We start from the raw sequence: 18148 nt of genomic DNA on the forward strand, positions 1-18148 counted from the left end.
GGCTACCCAGGCTATAAGACTATGTAGCTACAGTGTCATAACCTCACCCACCCAAGGTTCAGCTCAGCCTCTGCTGCCACTTTGCTCCCTCCCTCAGGCAGGTCCAGATCCCCCTGGGCTCTAACTTCCTCCATTGTGGGAATGACTCTGGCTCGAAGCCAGCAGAATCCAAAAGCAATCCATTACAAAACAAAGAAAACACGGGATGGTGTGCCAGCTTCAAGATGATGCAAGAACTGCAGAAACGAGCCCACACTCCACAACGCAACTGCAATTGCCCTGCAGCACGAAACAAACCTTCCGAAGTTCTGCACACTTGAAACTTCTTCAAAATCACTTACTTTTTCGATGAAGGAACTCTGCCACCAAAGCTGCAATGTGAATGTAACACATGGCTGCCTGCAAAACAAGGGCAGAGTTTAGTGCCATGAATAACCCCCAGCCCCACATGTCTCATCCAGGCAGCCCAGGGCCAGGCAAAGCAATGAATTACCTCGGAGAAATCTCCGTTCTTGAAGTGGATCTTGGCCATGCTGTCCAGCCAGGTCTTCCTCAGCTCTGGTGTGCTGGCGTAGGACTTGGCCAAACTGTACTGCAGGTCAACCAGCATCTCAGGGTCCTTCTCATGCTCCTTCATCTGAGCTGTGGCCATCAGCACTGTCCGGATCCTCTTGGTCAGGTCTTTCACTTCAGACGGAAAAGACGTCGACTGACATGAAAAAGCCAAGAGTCAGGGTGATGGCAGATGTGAAGCGGGGGGCTGGGGGTGCCTCTTTACTGTGTTTGTGGGATTCAAGCACATTCTGGAACTTCTTGTTGGCCACTGTGAAAATTAGATGCTGGACTAGATTGGCCAATGGCCAGGCACAGCAGAGGCTCTTATTAACTTTTGTTTGTGCATTTGAAATGGATGAATGGCTCCCGAGCACAACACTCTCACTTTAAAACCCCCAAAACACAGAGACATTTTGCAGTTTGGAAAGTGATGGGGAAATATAAAGAACAGTCTCCTTTGTGCAGCTGTGGATTCTCCTTCCTTGGAGGTTTCTAAGCAGAGGCTGGATGGCCATCTGTCATGGATGCTTTAGCTGAGATTCCTGCATTGCAGGGGGTTAAACTAGAGGACCCTCGGGGTCTTCTCCAACTCTACAATTCTATGATATAAAAGCTTGAGCTAAATTAATTCCTAACAGGAAGATGTGTAAACTCCTCACAAGCAGATCAGGATGAATGCACAATGAATACTTGTGGTCATAATCGCCCCATAAACCATTAAGAATTAGTGATCAATAAAGTGCATGGTTTAAGAATACAGGAAGCTGCTTCATGCTGAATCAGACCCTGGATCCAGCTAGCTCAGTATCGTCTGCACAGACTGGCAGCAGCAGTCCAGGGTTTCAGGCAGAAGTCTCTCACATCCCTACCTGGAGATGTCGTCAAGGATTGAACCTGGAATCTTCTGCATGCAAAGCAGATGCTCTAGCACAGAGGTACGGCACCCCTCCCTAATCAGCTGCTGCATAAGCTTTGCACAAGCGAATCAGGGTAATTGAACTCTAAATAGGTTGTCTGGAGAAGCCTCTAGGGTCAGATAAGAACATAAGAAGAGCCTGCTGGATCAGGCCAATGGCAGGATTCAAGCACAAGTGCCTTCTCCCCTTCTGCTGTTTTCAGCGGCTGGTATTTGGAAGTATTGCTGCCCCAAACAAGAGATCTCCCAACTTCCAGAAGAGTTTATCTCAATGTAAAAGCAGCAGTGCCACCCCCCCACCGCCTCATGCCAGATCTGCACAACAGGGAGGTGTTTACCCCTCTTTGCAGTTTCCTCATCTAAACCGCACCCCTCCTCCCAAGCTGGTATTAGTCTACCTTCTTGCACCCCCACCCCTCATTATGTGGAACTAACAGCAGAGTTTTTTGCAGGGGAGGGAGAGGTGACCGCAGGGCTGAGGAAAATTAACCAGTCCCATCAAAATGGGAAGCCCCCACACCTGTTCTTCAAAAGGAGATGGCTCCCCAGTTGTGAAATGCCACCCTAGTGAGGTGTGCCTGCCTCCACTGTTATCAAACTTCAAAGCACTTCATGGCTGAAGAACACTTTTCCTAGCAACCTCAAAATCACTGGATGGAAGAATGCTTTTAATTGTAATTGCTTTTAGCATGCTTTTAAAGGTAACTGCTTTTGGATGTTTTAAATTATACACGTTTTCAGGGATGAGCCAAAAGCACCCCACCACCCTGCCAGTTTCACTACCTGTGTGCAGGGTGCAAAGCTAGGAGGCTGTTTTGGCAACCTGGGGAGGCATAAACAGGGGTGAATTGTGGGGTGAACTTACTTGCAGTTGATATGCTGGTGGTGGTTGGTAATCAGTGTCATTCTTGCCCACCACCCCAGACTGAAAACCTTAGCCCTCACTCTGATCTGGCTTCATGACTAAACAGAATTGTCACAAAGCCAACTCAGAGTGAAGGCAGTGCTTCCCACCCCCACTCTAGAGTTTTGTGTGGTGTTGGTGGCAATGAAGAAAATGATGTCTGTCAGCAACTAGGGACACCTCCCCTCCCCAACAAAATAAGATGACTGATGTCATCAATTGGTGTGGGAATGAACAAGGTGAGGTGTGGTTGTAGGTTTCATGAATCTGTCCATACCCCCAACCTTGAGCCACAACTTTCAAAAAAAAAAAATAATTATGGCTCAGTTTTAGATGAGATCCAGATGTGATATTTTGCAGTGCCATTAAAAATAAGTCCAGAGAAAGGAGAACTTGAGAAAGTATCCGCAGGATGTTTGGTTGCAGAGGCAAATGCATGTAAATCTGTCAGTCAGGGGGTTGAGTTTCCTGTGCCACTGTTACCCCCTCACCTATTACAACCCTGTCCCATCCTTTGCTGGACTTGTACTCCTGGATCTGTTCCTTCACGCCATGGACTTCAGCTGAGGTTCTTTCCAACCATTCATAAGCAGGATAAATATGCTTCATGCTTTGCATGCCGAAGGTCCCCAATGCATTCTAAGGTAGGGTTGGGAATGTCCCTGCCTGAAACCCTGGAGAGCGGCTGCCAGTCAGGGTATGGAACTTGATAGGCCACTTGTCTGACTTGGCATATAGCTTTTTATGTTACTATTGGCCTGGCCTCTCTCTTCTTTTTGATTCATTGAATCAAACTTACCTTCACTGGCCGGTCACTGTTGGCAAAGTTATTGATAATTGAGAGCGATTCTTGGAACCTCGACCCTCCGCTAAGTGCCACATCAGCTATCAGCTGGCTTACCGCAATAATGATCTATTGAAGAAGCAGAAGGCTTTGTTTTCAGACTTATACAGGCTGGAAAACCCACATCAGTCAACTGGAAATCAAAGGAATGCCAATTTTGCACACACACAACCAAGTTTCCCCCAGGATGGTAGTCCCTAAACTGAACATTGCAAGAAAATGACCACTTAAATGAGAACCTCCTGTGAGCAAACTGGCTGCTCACATAGGGGAGGGTGCCCGCTGCAGCTCTGCACAGGATGATGCTCTGAGACAAGCTCCTTCCAATCTGTGCCTGGTAGGGGCAGATGGTTCCACTGGGTTTCTGTTTCAGGAATGAATAACTCCAGATGCGGGGGGAGGAGGCACATCTACTCTTGGAGAAGGCTGCTTGTTATTACCTCTGGATGTATCATCATTTTAGATTGGCCTCCTTCTGATCAAGGGACATTGCAAAAATGGTGCCTTGTGCAGCTGGGAGCCAGTGTGATTTACTGGCTAGAGTTCTGGATTAGTGGGGAGAAGACCTGGCCTCAAATCCCCACTCAGGCATGAAGGTTGTGGGTGGGCTTGTGCCATCACTCTCTCTCAGCCTTCCTGGCAGTGTTTCTGTGAGCATCAAAGGTGGGAGGGGCCTGTCAAATGATGTACGTTGCTCAGAATTCCTCGGAGGGGATGGAATAATAAATAAACGTGCCCACTCCCAGAACACCCTTCTAGCACATTCACAACTTTTTACTCTGGAGATTTAATTTACAAGAACAGCAGAATGATTCATGTGTTTGAACTGCATTAAAATATTTCACATGAACCTATTCCATACCCAGCCTTTTCGTTTTTTGAAGAACTCACCACACACAGGGGAAATATATATGAAACCTCCATGTGCCTCTGTGGGAGCGAAACAGTTAACATAAAAGTCGCGTAAACAAACCTGGAAGGGAGCTGAGCTCTTTGCATGCAATGCTGGCCCCGTGTGCCAGATCCTGCATTCAGCTCAGCTCGCCTGCCTTCACCCCCTCAACACCCCCTCCACCCACGCCCTGCCAAGACTTCCCCTTTCACTAACCTGGAGGTGGGTTCTTAGAAAAGTTTTCCGCTTAGTGAACTCAAAGTTATTTCTCATGAGGAGGTAGAGGAGGGCAGAGGCCTCATTACGGGTTGAGCTGAGCTTGGATGTGCAGCACTTGAGGACCTCGTAGCAGAAGGCGGCACACATGTTGACTCTCCCCTTGAAGAAGGCCGAGGGGAACTGGATGGGGTGGAAGGTCAGGCAGAGGTTAAAGGCAGGGCAAAGGTGGGGGCAGCAAGAAGAACAACGTTCCCTTCTTAAAAAGCATGACAAGTTTCAGCTGATCATGTGCCCATCATGGTGGAAGTGGTTATAAGATATTGTTAATGAATTAGACTGATCAATCACTTTTTATTTTTAGACAAAGGTAGCTCAAAGCAGCTTAACAACAGTAAATGAACAGCACTAAAACCATCATAAAGAAATACCCCAAACTTGTTCATAGTTTTAAAGGGCAGGACTAAAATATCCCACTCACTGATGGAAGCCACAGGCAGCTAAAAGCCAATGGCCTGGTGGAAAATAAACGGGGTTTTTTTGCCTGGCGCCTAAATATATGCAAGGATGTTGCCAGGTAAGCCTCCTTGGGGAGAGCATTCCAGAAATGGGAAGTCCCTGCAGAAAAGGCCCTGTTGCCACCCTCTGAGCATCTTGTGGAGGAGGCACACAAAGAAGGGCCTCAGATGATGATCACAGGGTCTGGGGAGTTCAGATGGGGAGAGGTGGTCCTTGAGCTATTTCAGTCCTGAGCTGTTTAAGGCTTTATAGGTCAAAACTTCTCAATGTGGGAGTAAAATAGGAACCCCTCCACAAAGCTGGTGAATCAGCTGTGGTAAATAGAGGCTAGTTCACATCTATCTAGTGAATTGCTTCAGGATATCTCTTGGGAAGCAGTCCATAAATAAAATAAATAACAATCATCAAGAATCACTCTCCTTCACCTACCTTGTTGATGAAAGCTCTCAGAGAGGCAAAGACGTGCTTAAGGGCTGCTTCTGACTGCCCGTTTTTGAGGAAGGCAATATGAATATCGAACACCTTTTTCATCAGTGGGTTGTGCCCATCGTTGTTTAAGAGCTGGTTCTGGAAAAAATGGGTGAGGGTTCATTTTGGTGGGCTGGCACAGCAAGCACATGTTTCCAGAAAACAGCTTATTGGCACTTGCCCCTGACTGAGCAGGCAAATAGCACACCTCTGAATGCCTGCACCAAATTAGTGCTGAACGAGTACACAAGAGTAGGGGCCACAAATGGTAACAGAAAATATAATCTGGTTTTTTTTGGGGGGGCAGCATTTTCTGGAACCAAGGTGGTACTGCTACATCACAAAAATGTAACTTAAAATCTGAACAGCAGCATAAGCATACTAGACCAGCCACCAATGCTCACTTTTAGAAGGCTGGCAAGGGTTTGGTTAGAGGACCCAGAGCAGTGGACTCCATGGGTTTCTAATAGGTCAGAAGAAAGCTGTGAAGATGCCACTTGTAACAATTTGGAAAGAAAGTCGCTGGACCTCAAAAAAGATACCGGAGAACTAGAGAAGGCTGAGAAAATGGGCAACCAAAATGATTAAGGAGTGGCTTTGTTGTCTGGAGGAATGGCTAGTAAGACTGGTGGGTGGGGGACATGATCCAGGTGCATAAAATGGGGAAAGTGGATAGAGAGAGGTTTTTTCTCCCCCTCTCGTTACACAGAACTCATGGACATCCAAATAAGCTGAACACTGGAAGATTTGGGATAGATGAAAGAAATACCTTCTTTGCATGTATGGAATTCATTCTCACCAAATGTAATGATAGCCACCAACTTGAATGGCTTTAAAAGAGGGTTGCACAAATCCATGGAAGATAAGGCTATCAGTAGCTATTAGCCCTGATGGCCATGCTCTGCCTCCATGGTTGGTGGCAGTAGTGCTTACTGAGCAGCAGTTGCCGGAAGCTGCAAGAGGGGAGAGTCCTGCTCTTGCTCTCAGGTCCTGCTTGTGGGCCTTTGTGGCCACTGTGAGAACAGGAGGCTGGGCTGGACAGAGCCCCTTTGGCGTTCTTGACCTGCCTTGAACAAACGGTGCCCTGAACAAGGAGCACAAGACCCTTGCCACTTGCCCTCCAGTAAGTCATCTCTAGTGCACAAATTAAATCTTCCTCTCTTGTTTTATCCATTTTTATAAGGGCATTAGACTCCTTGGCTAACTGCAAAGGAATGCCAGACAAGCACCGCCTGTTCTTCTCCTCAATAAAAAGCACATTAAAAACAAAAACACAAAGGGAAATATTAAACACCCCGGGTGGGAGGGGATGCTCCAGTTGCACAGGGCACCGTTGGCTGGCAAGCCCACTTTCTCTGCTACAGAAGGCAATCAGACACCGTTCTATCACCACAGGAAGCCTCAGTGAGGGCAGGAAGTCTTTCTGACAGCATGGTCCCTGTGCATCATGCTAAAAGATAGTAACACAGGAGGATGGAAGACAAGACATCCCTGTGCCAACAGAATGATGGCAAGATGTGCCCCTCTTTGGCCTCATCCAAGAGACAGGCTCTTCCTAAAACATCACCAGAAGCTTGCCCAGCAGCAAGAGTAGGGGTGGCCAGCAAAGGGAACTCTTTGCACAGAGCCCAACACTTACCTTGAAGCAATGGGAGAAGAATGAAATGGTGTCCAGGACAGTGAGAGCAACCTCTGTCGCTGTGTTGCCCTCCAGCAAAGCCTGGTGCACAATGTCCGCCTCTGATGTGCCAGCACCTGCGAAGAAGGAAAAGGAGGATGCTGCAAGTGGCATTGACAGGTGTTGCTCTCCAGCCTTTTTCATTGTAGAAGACAGCAGAAATTGATTTGCAGGCAGGGTTTAAATCCAGGCTTTCTGGAGAGCTTTAGCAAGGGCTATTGGTGGTTTGAAAGGAGAATGTCTTGAAGCTACTATATGTGGGAACTGGGTTCAAGTCCCAGCACATCCACAGATGAATCAAGGTCCTGACTTGGGCTCCCAACTGTAACATGGAAGTCAGAGGCTGGAGGCGGAGTCTTCTAGGTGCATTTGCCCTGTTGTTGTTTATCAAACACACAAATAGTCTAAGGCAGGGGTCTTTGTTAAGGGTTTTGGGAACTGTAGCTCAGCTAAGATGCTGCCAAACATGTGGTGGAAATTCAGGGCCCCCTCTTTCCTGTGATTCACATAGCAGCGACAGAAGCTCCCAGGATGATGCTGCAGTCCAGCTAGTGGCCACACTGCTTGCCCCTCAGCATCTTCTCAACACCTACTGTGGTTAAGGGTGAAGGAGCTGTCCAGGCTGCTCAAGTGCTGGAGACGGGTTTGCATGGCCCCAGCTCTGCTGCGGAGGGCTGGCATCGTCTGGGATTTCCGGTCAGTGCCCATGTGCTTTGACAGCCAAGCATCGTTGACCCTGAAAAAGGAGAGAGGGATTTTTGCTGCGTCATGTCATGCCTACCTGGTGCCAAACACAGAGTCCCCAGAGGACAAACCAGGCATGCCCTTGAGTAGCAAGCAGTGATTGAACCAGTGCTGAGGAACCCTGGGAGGCAAGCACATGGGGAGAGACCTGCTGGACAACCCTTGGAGCTGTCAGAGGAGCAGGTGGTGCCACCACCACCCAGTCCTTGAGAATGCCAGTACCAAAAGATCCTGGCCGAAATGCAATGGAGCAGCATTTGCTTATGGACCCAGAGTCAATGTGTAGCTTCTGTGTAAGCAATCAGTGGAGCTCCTTTATGACTAGCATTTGGGGCTAGTCATAGGGGGTGCTCTAAGGGGCTGCAGTATATGAGGTCTCCCTCTTGAGCCTTCCAGTTGCTCAATAGCCACCGGCTCCTTGTTCCTTGCATCTGGTTCTGGTTCCCCCTCCGTGCCGTGTTTGTGCCTTGCCTGTGCTTTTGGCCTTGAGCTGTGGCTTGACCCAGCCTCCGGGTCACATTTTGGACCCAGTCCAGTTCCCTGAGGAGGACCTTGGCTTGTTGAGACCATGCCACATCTTGCATCCTGCTCTATGGGGCAAGTCTTTTGCTGAGACAATTCTAGGATTTTAGTATTTTAATGTTGCTTTTCCAGTTTGCTTTATCCATTACAAAGGAAGGAAGGAAGGAAGGAAGGAAGGAAGGAAGGAAGGAGAGAAATGATTCACTTCCCCAACTCTGCAGATCATCACTCAAATCATACCTTGCAATGTTTCTTTTCCCCACATATCTGAAGTGAAATAAACACACTCTAAAGAGAGGAGAAAAAATCCATGTAAATGTCATGTACAAGAAGCAAACGTAAAGGAAGGATGATCTGCTTGCTCCCCATCCGCTCTGAGTCAGATCATTGATCTATTTGCCTTGGTATCACCTACTGGCAGCAGCACTCCAGGATTTCCCCAGCCCTGTCTGGAGGGAATTGAAACAGGAAAATTGTACATGCAAAGCAGGTGGGTCTACCATTGAGCTATACAGATTATTTATATATATATATATATATATATATATATATATATATATATATATATATATATGAGCTTTTTTTGTAAAGAGGTTAAAGCACTTTATTCTGGTTGACGAGGACACTCTTCTATTTCCTCCATTCATTCTCTTTTAATTTTCATTTATTAGGATTAGGAATGGACAATTCTGTCAATCTTTGTTTTCTCAGTACCCATTTTTCCCAGTCTTAAGCTCAGTTCCCCATATTTTCACAAGAGTTTATGATTTTTTTAAAAAGGCCCACATAAAAATTCACCATCATTTTAGTGCTGATCGCTCTTAACATATGCATTTAATGCAATTTCCCCTAATATAATGCAATTTAATATATGCAGTTTTATGCACATTTTACCCCAGTAGGTGCATTTTTGTACACATTATTTGGCTGGAGAACTACATTGCAAACATTGGAGAAGTGCAGATTTCAAAAGACAGCTGCATTTCTGTTTGCATGTATTGTTTCAGAAAGCAGAAATTAAGTAAATTCGTTTTTAAATGTGAACTGAATCGAATTTCTCCCACTTCCTTAACTAGGACACTTTCCTTCTTTTCGCACCCATTAGGCACCACTAAAGGATATGCAGGAGGCTACCTGAGCAGTTTCCCAGGTGATGGAAAGCTGAAACCTCAGCAGGGGAGGGTGCTTAGAGCTCCCCCCCCCTTCTACCTGCCTATTAATTTATTGTTGTATGTAACATACTTACAACCTGCTTTTTAAGAAAGGTATTTTTACAACACTGCTTATAAAAATGCGTAGCAAAACACAACAAGGAAATATAGTTTTAAACCATTTAAAATATCAATTCCATACTACTGTTGTTGCTTTTTTAAAAAAGAAACACAGCACAAGAACAGGAGAAGCTAAACACACACAGAGCCAGATTGCAGCACGTTTCAGCAGCCCAATTTACATTGACCTCTGAAGGCCACAGAAAAGGACCAGGTTTACATTAATGCATCCAGGAATGAAGCTTGCCTAAATGAAGTTGCAAACAATACATAGGCCCTGCATCACTTCCCCTAAGGGCAAAAAAAGAAGAAGCTGGCAGGTGGATTTTGAGCAGGCAAAGAGCAGGGAGAGGTTGTCAGCAGTTCCTTCCTCCCTTGCCCCTTGCTGTGCCTCTGCTAAATTGGTAGCCTCCCACAACTGCTTTACAGTGCTGCTATTTTTAAAAAAGAAAAAGAAAAAAATATTTAACAAAATTTATAAACCACTTGACTGTAAAAGCAACCACCTTGACATGGTTTACAATAGTACAAAATAAAATGTTGAAATTATCAATAAAAAGCTGTTGAAAAACAAGTATGAAAAAGATTCAAAAGATTATTAGAATCAATGGTAGCTAAAAAGAAATAAGGCAGGTGTAACTACTAGATGTCTGGACAGCCTTGCTTAAACAAGTGTTTCAAGAGGTGTAGGGCGAAGGCAGCTGCCTGGTGTCAACAGTGGGTGCTGCCACTCTGAAAGATTGATTTCTTACCAGAGCAGAACTAGTATTATGTGGCTCCTGTAGTGGTGCCAGTTCTGCAGATTGAAGCAGTCGAGTGGGCACATGTGTGGGTAAAGCAATCCCACTGGTAAACTAATCCAAAGCCATTAAGGGCTTTACATACTAGTAGTGACATGTTGAACTTGGCCTGGTAGCCAATTAGCAGCCAGTGCAGAGCTCTGAGCAGAGGTGTTATGTATTGACAGGTCCTGCTGGCAACCCTGCTGCAGAATTCTGCACGAATTGCAAGGGAAGAGCCACCGGTACCAGAACAAACTGTGGTTAAGCTCTACCACGCTTCTGGTCACTGAGGCTACAAGCGTCTCCAGCACAATACTGAATCCAGGAACACCCCCCCCCCCCGTCTGTGTGGCTTTCCCTCAGGAAGAGTGCAATCCTGTCCAGGGCAGGCAACTGGCCAACTTCCTGGACACAGAAACCACTCACCCACAGTACCACTGTGTTGCCAGGATTCAAGCTCAGATTACTTTCTCTCATCCATCCCACTACTCAGTCCAGGCCCTGCACAGCCTCTCCTGATTCAAACGTTATGGAGAAATAGAGCTGAGTGTCTCCTTGCCCCCAACACTTATAACAGCCTCTCCCAGTGGCTTCATGTAGATATTAAATAGCAGTGAGGATAAAATAGCGCCCTGAGGCACCCCACAACAAAACCGTCATGGGGCCAAAAGTCCGGCTATTCTGTGGACTTGGTCCTGTAGGAAGGGCTTGAACCACTGTATCACAATTGCACCAGCTTTCATTCTATGGAGCTCTCCAGGAGGATGCAATGGCCAATGGTATCAAAAGCAACAGAGAAGCAGGAGCAAAGTCCCTCTCACCCTGTAAAGGACATCTATCCAAGGTCAACTCAGTCCTGGGCACAGGCCTGAGCTCAGATTGGAGCAGATCTCAATAGTTTGTGTCATCTAAATATGCCTGCAGCTGCCCCACCACAGCCCCCCCCCTCCTCCTATCCCAATGAGGTGGTATTAGAGTCTGATCCATCGTTATTCCTGTTATCGGCTGATGCCTCCTCCCATGTGTACTGTTGAACTTAGACCTCTGATTTCCAGACTGGGAATGACACAAGTCATTGATTTCCCAGTGGAATCCCAGAGATTTGTAGTCTGGGTGGAATTCTTCCACTTGGAAATATCAACTTTCTCGCACCCAACAACTTTTCCTTTCCCTTTTTAAGATGAAGACTCTCAAACAATGAATAAATAAAAACTTACTCAAGAAGAACGAGGACGTTCATCAGTTCCTGGGGGGATATTTTGTTCCAGTAAGATAACAAGGTATCTGAAATAGAAAGGAAACACAGCTCAAGGCGTCTGGTGCCCTCCCTCAAGCCCAGAGTACCAATTACTGGGAGCCCTCCATGAAACGGAAATTATCATGAGTGGTGGAGGGGTGTGACCACCCCTGCATGAGCCAGAGGAGTAAGGCCTTCAAACATGGAAATACTCATGAGCCCCATGGGGACATCTTAGGGAGGCTAGTTGGATTAGGACGAGGCATGGGAGGAGCTCAAGCCGAATGATCCGGGGGAGGGAACAAGCAGGGTGGGGACAGAATGCGTCTGGTCCGCTGGACCTCTGAGCTTCCTCTGAGCTTCCTTGAAAGGATGCCACAAGCATTGATTTGGACCCCGGAGAGGGACCCAGCGAGGTGTCTGAAGAGAAGCCTGGTCCAATGTTGCCTCATGTTCCTTTCTTGCCTCTATAACTCCCTCCCCTGCTGGGTGCTCCTCTCAGTGAGTCTCCATCTGCAGAGGGCAAGTCAGAAGACAAGACAGACTTTAAGCAGGTGCTGTTTCCCTCCTCGCTGTCCAGGATGTGGAGACACCAGTGCAGAGAGATGTCCCAGGCACAACACACTAGAAGGTGATCTGATCTGCGTGGCTAGTGCAAAGGCGCTTCTCACTTGCTTGCTACACCAATGCTGTGCTTGCCCTGCTCCTTTACGACAGGAATTCTGGGGGGAGGTCAACTGTTGGAGGAGCATCTTAGCCTGCTTAGCTTGTTGTGACTTTAACTGCTTTGAGCTTTATTAAATTTTCTGGCCAAAACTGCAATCTGAGTTGAAGTTCTTTGCCTAGCGACAACCAGGAGTCACCTTCAATGTTACTTTTCAGCCAACTCACATATCAGAGCCCTGTAATGACTCTAAACGCTAATGAGCAAATGTATGGATCCCAGGAAAGTAGATCATGGTCACTTTGGTCTTCTTCCTGTCATGCTGCTGGTGCACTGAGTTAACTCATGGTTTGGCTTAGAGGAGGGGTTCCCAAACCGTGATCCATGGACTACCAGTGATCAATGAGATTCATTCATGTAGTCTGCAGTGTCTCTGCATTAAATATTCTTACTGATTTTTAAATTGCATTTTAAGTGCTTTTTAAATTTCACTGTGTTTTATTGCATCATCGCTTGAATTTTATGGAATTCAAATTGAAATGCAATAAAATACAATGTAATAAATAAAAGAAGCAATTGAATACAATTAAAAACCACCCAGCACAACATATTACATTTGCTGCAATAGGCAGAAAAATCACTAAGTGGCCCACCCCTGTTGCAGTGACACTGGGAAAGGCCAAGATACCTTTCTTGGACACAGCAGAGCAACTGACCTTCAGAAACCATTTTAATGATGTAAAGGTAGCAGATCAGGAGGCTCCGGATCTCGTACTGGTCCAGTCGCCCAAACTGGGAGATGCTGCTGCGTGTAGAACTTCTCCGCATCTGTTTTAATCATCACATGCCAAAATTGGAACAAGAAAGACAGAAAGAAAGAAAAGAAAAAAGGTTGTTAGTAATGAAGTCCCAGAAGACTAGCCACACAGATCTGTCACATTGTTTTGATTTTAGGGCTTGAAATGGACTCAAGGGCTGAGGCCGAGTCCTAGTCTAGGGAGCTTCTTGGGGTGGTGTGCATTCAAGGCTCAAACCCCTTTTTCAGGCACGGAAGGGGGTAAGCATGGCAATATGGGCCCCTGTTATTGTCTGGAGGACAATATGGAGCCAGTGGACTGGCCAGGCTTGGTATAAATACAAGGGGCCTGTCCTTCTACAGAGAGGGCCCTTTGGTGTGCCTAGGCTCCCCTCAGGCTCCCACCTGGGGCCTTTCATCTCTGGCTCAAGCTCCACCAAGTGGCCTCAGAGACACTCCCATGGAGAACATTCCCTCCAGCTCTCAATTCAGGCCCCAGCCAGTCCTGATAAGGGCTGACCCCGACACTGCTCTGGTGATGCCTAGCTGAGGGGGAAAGGAGGGAGAAGCCCCTCTTATCCCCTCATGACATGCTTCCCCTTCAAGCTTCAGACTCAGCAGCTGCATTGCACAAAAGGAAAACAGAAGAGTTGCAGCTCAACATGGAGCTCTGCTCCAGAGCAACATCTGGAGGGTAGGAAGCAGTGTTGTTTACAAATCTCAAGAGCCACTGCAGAAGAAGCAGCAGCCACTGTCTGCATTCTCTACAGCTTTGGTGGCTGGTCCCCAATTGGGCCTGGAGGGGTGAAGGGCAGAGCAGAGCAGAGTAGGTGGAACCAAGGTTCACAACAGACGTAACCCAGTGACTCAGAGCAGGGGGAGTGTGGCCGGCCCTGTTCTGCAGAATAGCATTCTTCCTGAGATATAACAGACATCCACTACCTGCACTTTATGGGAGCAGCTGAAGGTGGTTCTGTTCTGACAGGCTTTCCGAGATGGATAACGGAGTCGTTGCCATGAGTATCCACTTGTTAGGGTTTTAGCCTTGTTTTAAATGTACTTGCTGCTTTTGTGTTTTTATCTGTTTCTAATCATCATGTGTAAATCATCTTGATAATGGTGGTTTAGAAGATGATTAATTAATAAATAAATAGATGGTGATGAATCATAGAATTATAGAGTTGGAAGTAATAATAATAATAATAATAATAATAATAATAATAATAATGGGAGCCAGCTCTAGATGGAGACACTTCTCCCTGCACCCCCACTCCCATGTTTTCTACTGGTCCACCTCCTGCACCTTTAACAGCATGCAGAAATTAAGCAGGTGAAGCTATTCACAGCATAGCTCTATCAATGCTGGGGAAAGCCTGCAGCCTGAGCTCCTGTGTGTTTACTTAAAATAGTTCTGGAATATTGGCATTACATTTTCACTGGTGCTGCATTGCTCCGGAGAGCCAGCTGCCCCTTCACTGCTGAGGGATCCTTTGGAGTCTTCCCTCTTCAGGGCAAGCCCATTCTGGAGAGCCGTGCCATAAACTGTAAAGAGAGGAGAAGGTCAGTTTGCAGGGCAGTGCCTCGTCCCAGCTCAGTCCAGAAATGAAACAAGATTCTTTCTGAGTTGGAAAAAGTCCACATCACACATCTGTGAAGTGGCCCATTCTCTGGGCACATGGTCAATCCCCTTGCAAGCACTCAGTATTCTGTGGCCACTGACCAAGCATGGCCGAGTACTTAAGCTGTTCAAGATCATTCACTGGATGTACAGCATAGGTGGGATTTGACATCTGGAAGCCAATGCTTGTATCTACAGCAATGTACACCAGTCCCTTTTCCCAAACTCAGGAGCCTCCTCTGGTGGACAAAAATGTAATTCTATATCCCCAGGATGACTGCCACAGACCGGTACTCTCTTGCTTACGTGAATCTTTGTCGACGATTAGGCTTGACCTGTTGGAAGGCAATGTGAAATTGCACATAAACTCATCTCTGGATGCCTGGTGGGGAAATGAAAAGATGGAAAGGTTTTGGAGGAGGAGGAGGAGGAGGAGATGTTGGCTCATGTTCAAGTCCAAAGCATGAAGAGAGTCAAAAGAAAACCCGCCACCCCATCAATCTTGGGTTATTAGTCATGACAGAGAAATGGAAACCCCACAGACTGACTGGATTGCTGAGTGATAAGAGCAGAAGAAGGCTTTTGCCTCTGCCTTTAACCTTCCCAAAGGGAACTAGGTCACTGCAGCATGATGGGCCAGATGGCCAGCAAAGCTCTTCTGGTGTTCTGCCTCCCTTCCAATTAATGTGCACACTTCCCACATTGCTGGTGCTGGAAGATGATAAAGTGAACTCTTCCTATGTTGTTTTGACAACAACAACAACTTTTAACCCAAGAGCTTTTTGGGCTGCTTCTATTTCTCTTGTAAATTGGCAGAGCTGGAGTGCATAGCCCCAGGCAATTCTGAATAACACAGCTGTTGTTAGTGTAATAGCTCCACTCTGAGCCCAGTTTCTTGCTCATGCTGCTCTGGATGACATTTGCTTGGCTCTCAAGCCCTGTTCAGAAGTTGTGCCTGAAGACAGAAGGGCCACATGACTACAGGGGCCAGAGTCACATGCAACTGCCACTCCTCCACTATCCCCAGGAACATCGGCTACAACCGCTCCACCCTCTGACCTTCCATGTTGAATAGGAAAGGTCTGAACAGGGTTTCTAGACACCTCCTTGCCAGTGGGAACCCTGATAACACAGCCTAGCACTGAGTCAGACCATTGGTCTACGCTGACTGGCAGTGGCTCTCCTGGGTTTCAGGCAGGGGACAAACACCAGCCCTGCTTGGGAAATGCCAGCCTGGGACCTTCTGCAGGCAAAGCCACTGAACCCTAGCCCTTCTGTAATGAAGGGTTCCTGGTCTCAAAGAGACCCCCCAGATGCACTTAGAAATAACTTGCAGAACTTTGCACTCAGCAGGAGCATGAAGGGTGGCTGCAGCCCTGCCAGACCCACGAGCACTCCCACCATGGATGTGCAACCTCTAGAGGGGAAGGTCATTCAAGGAGGTTCTTGCAGGAAAGCATGTTCACCACTGGCCTTCTCATGCACCCTTACAAAGCAACTGTACTGTTTGTAAACAGAGCTAAAAACAGACATTCTCCATTAGCTTGAGGGAAATGCAAGTCATTTTTACTACAAAATTACTCACAGAATTTGACATGGTGCTGCCAGAGTACAGGGTGTCCCGGCCAGCCAGCCGCTGGATGTTCTCCAGAAGAAGTCCAGCCAAGGGCAAGTACAGCAGAGCTATTTTGGCCTGCTGGTTCTGCAAGAGAGAAACGATAACTAAGCTGTGACGTATATTTCCTTGTTTTATTTATTTATAACATTTGTTAGTCACTTTATTGATGGAGCCAAGCCATGAGCAGCTTCACCTGTTTAACTTCTGCATGCCATTGTTGCTGTTAAAGATACAGGAGTGGGACCACAGAATCACAGAACAAGAGAGCTGGAAGGGACTGCAAGGGTCATCTAATCCAATCCTTGCAAATGCAATAATATTTTTGTCCAATATGGGGCATGGATCCAGGACCCTGGGATTAAGAGTCTCATGCTCTACTGACTAAGCTACCCGGCTGGTGGGAGTGGAGGTTTGGGGAGAAGTGTCGCCACCTGTAGTTGTATTCATTTATTTATTTTATCCTTTCACCATCATTAGCTGTGATTCTTGCATTGCAAGGGGGTTGGACTAGATGGCCCTTGGGGATACTTTCCAGGTCCACATTCCTTTGATTCTATGATCTTGCCCAGCGAAACCCAAAGCGACTTATAACCAGGCAGAAAACACCCCTCCCCACCACAGAGACATTAAAACCAAGGGGTGGGGGAGGAAGAGATACATCATAAACATCACACACACTTCTAAAAGGCCACAGATAGTTGAGAGCCAAAGGGCTGCTTATACAGGACTGTTTTTGCCTGGTGTTTCAATGGGTCTTGTCATCTGACATGCAGGTTTAAAAAAATGTATCAGCAAGGTAGGGTGGGGAATTGAAATGCGGGAGACGTCCAATTCAGCTCACATCCAAAGGCAGATCTACTAAAGCTGCACTTCTCAAAACAATATACAAATTGAAGTATGGCTGTCCTTCAGAATTTGCACTTATTTGAATTTCTCAATGTGGTTCTCCAAACAAGCAGTGTTTACAAAAACGCATAAATTAGGGGAAATTGTGTATAAAGATGAATATATTAGTGTGAACACTGAATTGCCTTTTATTAGGGAAACTGTGTTCTTAAGTGGAAACTCAATACAAAAATGTATGTAAAGAAAGAAAGAAAGAAAGAAAGAGAAAGAAAAAACCGCTTTGGGGGTGTTTGCATTTTCCAATACTAACCCTGCAACTGCAAGACCTGGGAATAAGCTTTTTTCTTGAAGGAAAATAAAAGCAGGTTCCCATGAGCCCAACGTCTAAAAAGAAACCAGAAAAAGGTTTCCCACGAGTCCAATTTTTATGCAGGACACTGAATTTGGTACGTGCAGAACTGGAGGAAGCCAGACAGCCCTCAAGGGAGATCATGACAGCAGCGACTGCGGGTTTGATGATGGACAGTCCTGGTAGCAATTACTTCTGAAGCTGGAACCGGGGAGAAGATAAACGTGCTCCAAGTGGTCAAGAAGCAGCTCTAGATACCCCTGGACTCCAGAGTAGGAAGAGGTTAAGCTCCCTAGATACTCAAGGCTGCAAATCTTCGTGCAAAGACCATCTTGGGTAGTTTGCCATGGTCGGCTTTCTCTACAGAACAGACAGCAGCGCCTGAAAGATTTTCAACCCTAACACATTGCTAGCATGGGAAGTGTGATTCCCCACCCCCAAGGTTTGCCCCATTCACTGGAAATTTCCTACCACCACCATGCCTTCCTGGGACTCAGTGTGGGAAGCCAGTCCTATGCCTGGTCCCACATTTGCCAGCAACATGGGCTACCAGTGGGTGAAGCCCCAGCTGGTGAGGACTGGAAAAGCTGAAAGTGACACTGTCAGCACTTGCAATGAAAGCTGCTGGGTCCTGTCTAGAGAGAAAACATAAGCCCAAGAGCCTTATGAAACAATAAGAAGTTCATATCTGGGAGTGCAATCAAGTGGG

General features: G+C 46.7%; 2 protein-coding genes across 6 annotated transcripts in view; one reads left to right on the top strand and one right to left on the bottom strand.

Moving 5' to 3' along the window:
* Nucleotides 1-18148, top strand: part of KLHL13 (kelch like family member 13) — a 1461558-nt gene that overhangs the window by 1159897 nt on the left and 283513 nt on the right. The window lies entirely within an intron of this gene.
* Nucleotides 1-18148, bottom strand: part of DOCK11 (dedicator of cytokinesis 11) — a 153663-nt gene that overhangs the window by 25738 nt on the left and 109777 nt on the right. For all 5 annotated transcript variants that reach the window (XM_083595334.1, XM_083595335.1, XM_083595336.1 and 2 more), the window contains exons 32-44: nucleotides 16212-16328; nucleotides 14933-15008; nucleotides 14438-14550; nucleotides 12929-13040; nucleotides 11529-11595; nucleotides 8499-8546; nucleotides 7586-7728; nucleotides 6954-7069; nucleotides 5276-5413; nucleotides 4328-4510; nucleotides 3175-3288; nucleotides 494-709; nucleotides 342-399 (exon numbers count right to left, since the gene is read on the bottom strand). In XM_083595334.1, coding sequence (XP_083451460.1) covers nucleotides 342-399; nucleotides 494-709; nucleotides 3175-3288; nucleotides 4328-4510; nucleotides 5276-5413; nucleotides 6954-7069; nucleotides 7586-7728; nucleotides 8499-8546; nucleotides 11529-11595; nucleotides 12929-13040; nucleotides 14438-14550; nucleotides 14933-15008; nucleotides 16212-16328 — 1501 coding nt within the window. The remainder of the gene's footprint in view (nucleotides 1-341; nucleotides 400-493; nucleotides 710-3174; nucleotides 3289-4327; nucleotides 4511-5275; nucleotides 5414-6953; nucleotides 7070-7585; nucleotides 7729-8498; nucleotides 8547-11528; nucleotides 11596-12928; nucleotides 13041-14437; nucleotides 14551-14932; nucleotides 15009-16211; nucleotides 16329-18148) is intronic.

The sequence above is a fragment of the Podarcis filfolensis genome (genome assembly GCF_964270895.1).
Source record: "Podarcis filfolensis genome assembly, chromosome: Z".
In the NCBI taxonomy this organism is placed as follows: Eukaryota; Metazoa; Chordata; class Lepidosauria; order Squamata; family Lacertidae; genus Podarcis; species Podarcis filfolensis.